We start from the raw sequence: 2,500 nt of genomic DNA on the forward strand, positions 1-2,500 counted from the left end.
CGCTCCCGCGAAGCCATCAAGGCGGCCAGCCGGCCACACGGTAATTCCACAACCACCTCAGCTACCTCCCGTTCTGCTCTGCCTATACACAGGCCAATTCCTCACGTGCCCCCTCTGCTTAAACTTGCAGGCCTTTTCTCACACGGTTAGCTGCTGCGATTCAGTCACTACACCCAAACGTGAACACAAAAGGTTTCTCTCTGGCTACCGGAAAGGCCCAAACTTGCAGTGAACGCCCACGACTTGAGGTGTCAGTGTCACTGGTCAGTGGTCACTGCCCACTTCATCGTAGTATAAAAACAGGGCAACGAACACAGCCCAGACCATCACCACTCAGGCATTCACCAAAGACAACACAGGCCACTCACCACGAAAAAGCCAAGTGCAGCTCACACTTGACAGCAATGGCTGCTCAGGCCGCCGTGGTCGTCCTCGCGCTTGCAACGGTGGTCGCCGGCGCAGCTTCGACGCCAGCAGCTGCTGCTACGACGACGTCCAAGAGTCCGCCGGTCATCTACATTTTCGGGGACTCCATGTCGGACGTGGGAAACAACAACTACCTCCTCCTCTCCATCGCCAAGTGCAACTACCCCTGGTACGGCATCGATTACAAGACCGGCTACCCCACTGGGAGGTTCACCAATGGCAGGACCATCGGAGACATCATGGGTAATCTATATAGCTCCAACAGTCACGAGTACAAGTATTTTTTTTGTTTGCCAAGACGACTGGTGGCAATCTAATTTCGACCGATACATGTAGCCGCCAAGTTCGGCTCCCCGCCTCCGGTGCCGTTCCTCTCCCTGTACATGACCGACGACGAGGTCCTCGGCGGCGTCAACTTCGCGTCCGGCGGCGCTGGGCTCCTCAACGAGACTGGCATTTACTTTGTAAGCTAAAGAAAGATACGATGTTGGTTTGCGTCATTTCATTTGTCGCTGAAACTCCTCACCTTGCTAAACTGTATGCATGTCTGTATCACGAACCCGCAAACCTGCAGGTTCAGTACCTGTCGTTCGACAACCAGATATCGTCCTTTGAGCAGATCAAGAACTCGATGATCGCCAAGATCGGCAAGAAGGCCGCCGAGGAGACTATCAATGGCGCAATCTTCCAGATCGGGCTCGGTAAGAACATACTCTCTAATCTCTTCAGCTCCTTCGATGCTTGCAAGCCGCGAAGCATCAATCAGCTTGACTGACACGATGCGAGCGCTCTGCTTCGCAGGAAGCAACGACTACATCAACAACTTCCTGCGGCCGTTCATGGCGGACGGCATCGTGTACACCCACGACGAGTTCATCGGCCTCCTCATGGACACCATTGACAGGCAGCTGACGGTAAGCTCAACAGCGGCTGCGATTGGTCACGTACCAAATGATCCTATCGTGCGCCTGCATTACTGGCGTTGCTGAACAAACTGGCGAACTTTGCTGCCGCGCGCGTGCAGAGGCTGTACAATCTCGGCGCGCGCCACATCTGGTTCAGCGGACTGGCGCCTCTCGGCTGCATCCCGTCGCAGCGCGTCCTCTCGGACGACGGCGAGTGCCTGGACGACGTGAACGCGTACGCCATGCAGTTCAACGCCGCAGCCAAGAACCTGATCGAGGGGCTGAACGCCAAGCTGCCCGGCGCGCGCATGTACCTCTCCGACTGCTACTCCATCGTCATGGAGCTCATCGACTACCCACAGAAACACGGTAATTATAACAATCAGCACGCTCGCGACGACACCATGGCATTCCCTGCTCGATCACAGCAGCAGCAGTGAGTAGTAACCGCCGTCGTCCATGCTTCCGGAGTGCAGGGTTCAAGACGTCGCACACGTCGTGCTGCGACGTGGACACGTCAGTGGCGGGCCTTTGCCTGCCGACCGCGCAGCTCTGCCCCAACCGCAAGGACTTCGTATTCTGGGACGCGTACCACACCTCCGACGCCGCCAACCAGATCATCGCCGACCGCCTCTTCGCCGACATGGTGGGCTCCAGCGCCGTGGTGCCGGGGAACGGCACGTCCCCGCCCCGAGTCGTTAGCGCGCCGACGCCGACCCAGGCCGCGCCGGCGCACAAGCCGTGATCGCCCCCTGCGCGCAACGGCCAACGGCATGGAAAGAAGCGCCTTTTTGTGTGGCAACGCGACGCGTGTTCCATTAGTACCCACTGTGTTCCAAACATGCATATACTCCGTGCGTCTAAGCACACGTGTTTGATGAAAATACAGAGAATAGAGCAAGGTGAAATCGTAGTGTCGTCGCCATTGTAGAACATTTTCTGTGGCAAAAGCATGAAATGATGTCACCAGTTGTTTTTCTTTGAAAGACCACGCCCCCAATTTTTCAAATTTAAATTTAAATATCCAAGAATCCGAGTTTTGTACTAAGTGCCGGACTGCCGGTTTGGTGCGTGACATATGAGCCAAACCAAATTTTGACAATGGGCAAGTCCACAAATGAGGGCTGAAACAAGTGATATTTGGACTGTGGTTATGCCAAATCATGGGT

The 2,500-nt window shown here is 55.6% G+C and overlaps 1 protein-coding gene across 1 annotated transcript; it reads left to right on the forward strand.

Moving 5' to 3' along the window:
* The first annotated feature begins 352 nt into the window (after positions 1 to 352).
* Positions 353 to 2,292, forward strand: LOC136529853 (GDSL esterase/lipase At5g37690-like). Its single transcript, XM_066522906.1, has 6 exons — positions 353 to 669; positions 763 to 890; positions 1,001 to 1,127; positions 1,228 to 1,340; positions 1,451 to 1,700; positions 1,808 to 2,292. Exons 1-6 carry the CDS (start codon positions 405 to 407, stop codon positions 2,074 to 2,076), a joined length of 1,152 nt encoding a protein of 383 aa, XP_066379003.1. The 5' UTR covers positions 353 to 404; the 3' UTR covers positions 2,077 to 2,292.
* The last annotated feature ends 208 nt before the right edge of the window (positions 2,293 to 2,500 follow it).

The sequence above is a fragment of the Miscanthus floridulus genome, chromosome 19, assembly GCF_019320115.1.
Source record: "Miscanthus floridulus cultivar M001 chromosome 19, ASM1932011v1, whole genome shotgun sequence".
Classification (NCBI taxonomy): domain Eukaryota; kingdom Viridiplantae; phylum Streptophyta; class Magnoliopsida; order Poales; family Poaceae; genus Miscanthus; species Miscanthus floridulus.

Bases quoted from the DNA above. Each gene is read 5' to 3' on its own strand.
- LOC136529853 (XM_066522906.1), top strand. From the start codon at position 405: ATGGCTGCTCAGGCCGCCGTGGTCGTCCTCGCGCTTGCAACGGTGGTC. The intron at 891-1,000 runs GTAAGCTAAAGA...GCAAACCTGCAG, and splicing joins ACGAGACTGGCATTTACTTT to GTTCAGTACCTGTCGTTCGA. The intron at 1,701-1,807 runs GTAATTATAACA...TCCGGAGTGCAG, and splicing joins CGACTACCCACAGAAACACG to GGTTCAAGACGTCGCACACG.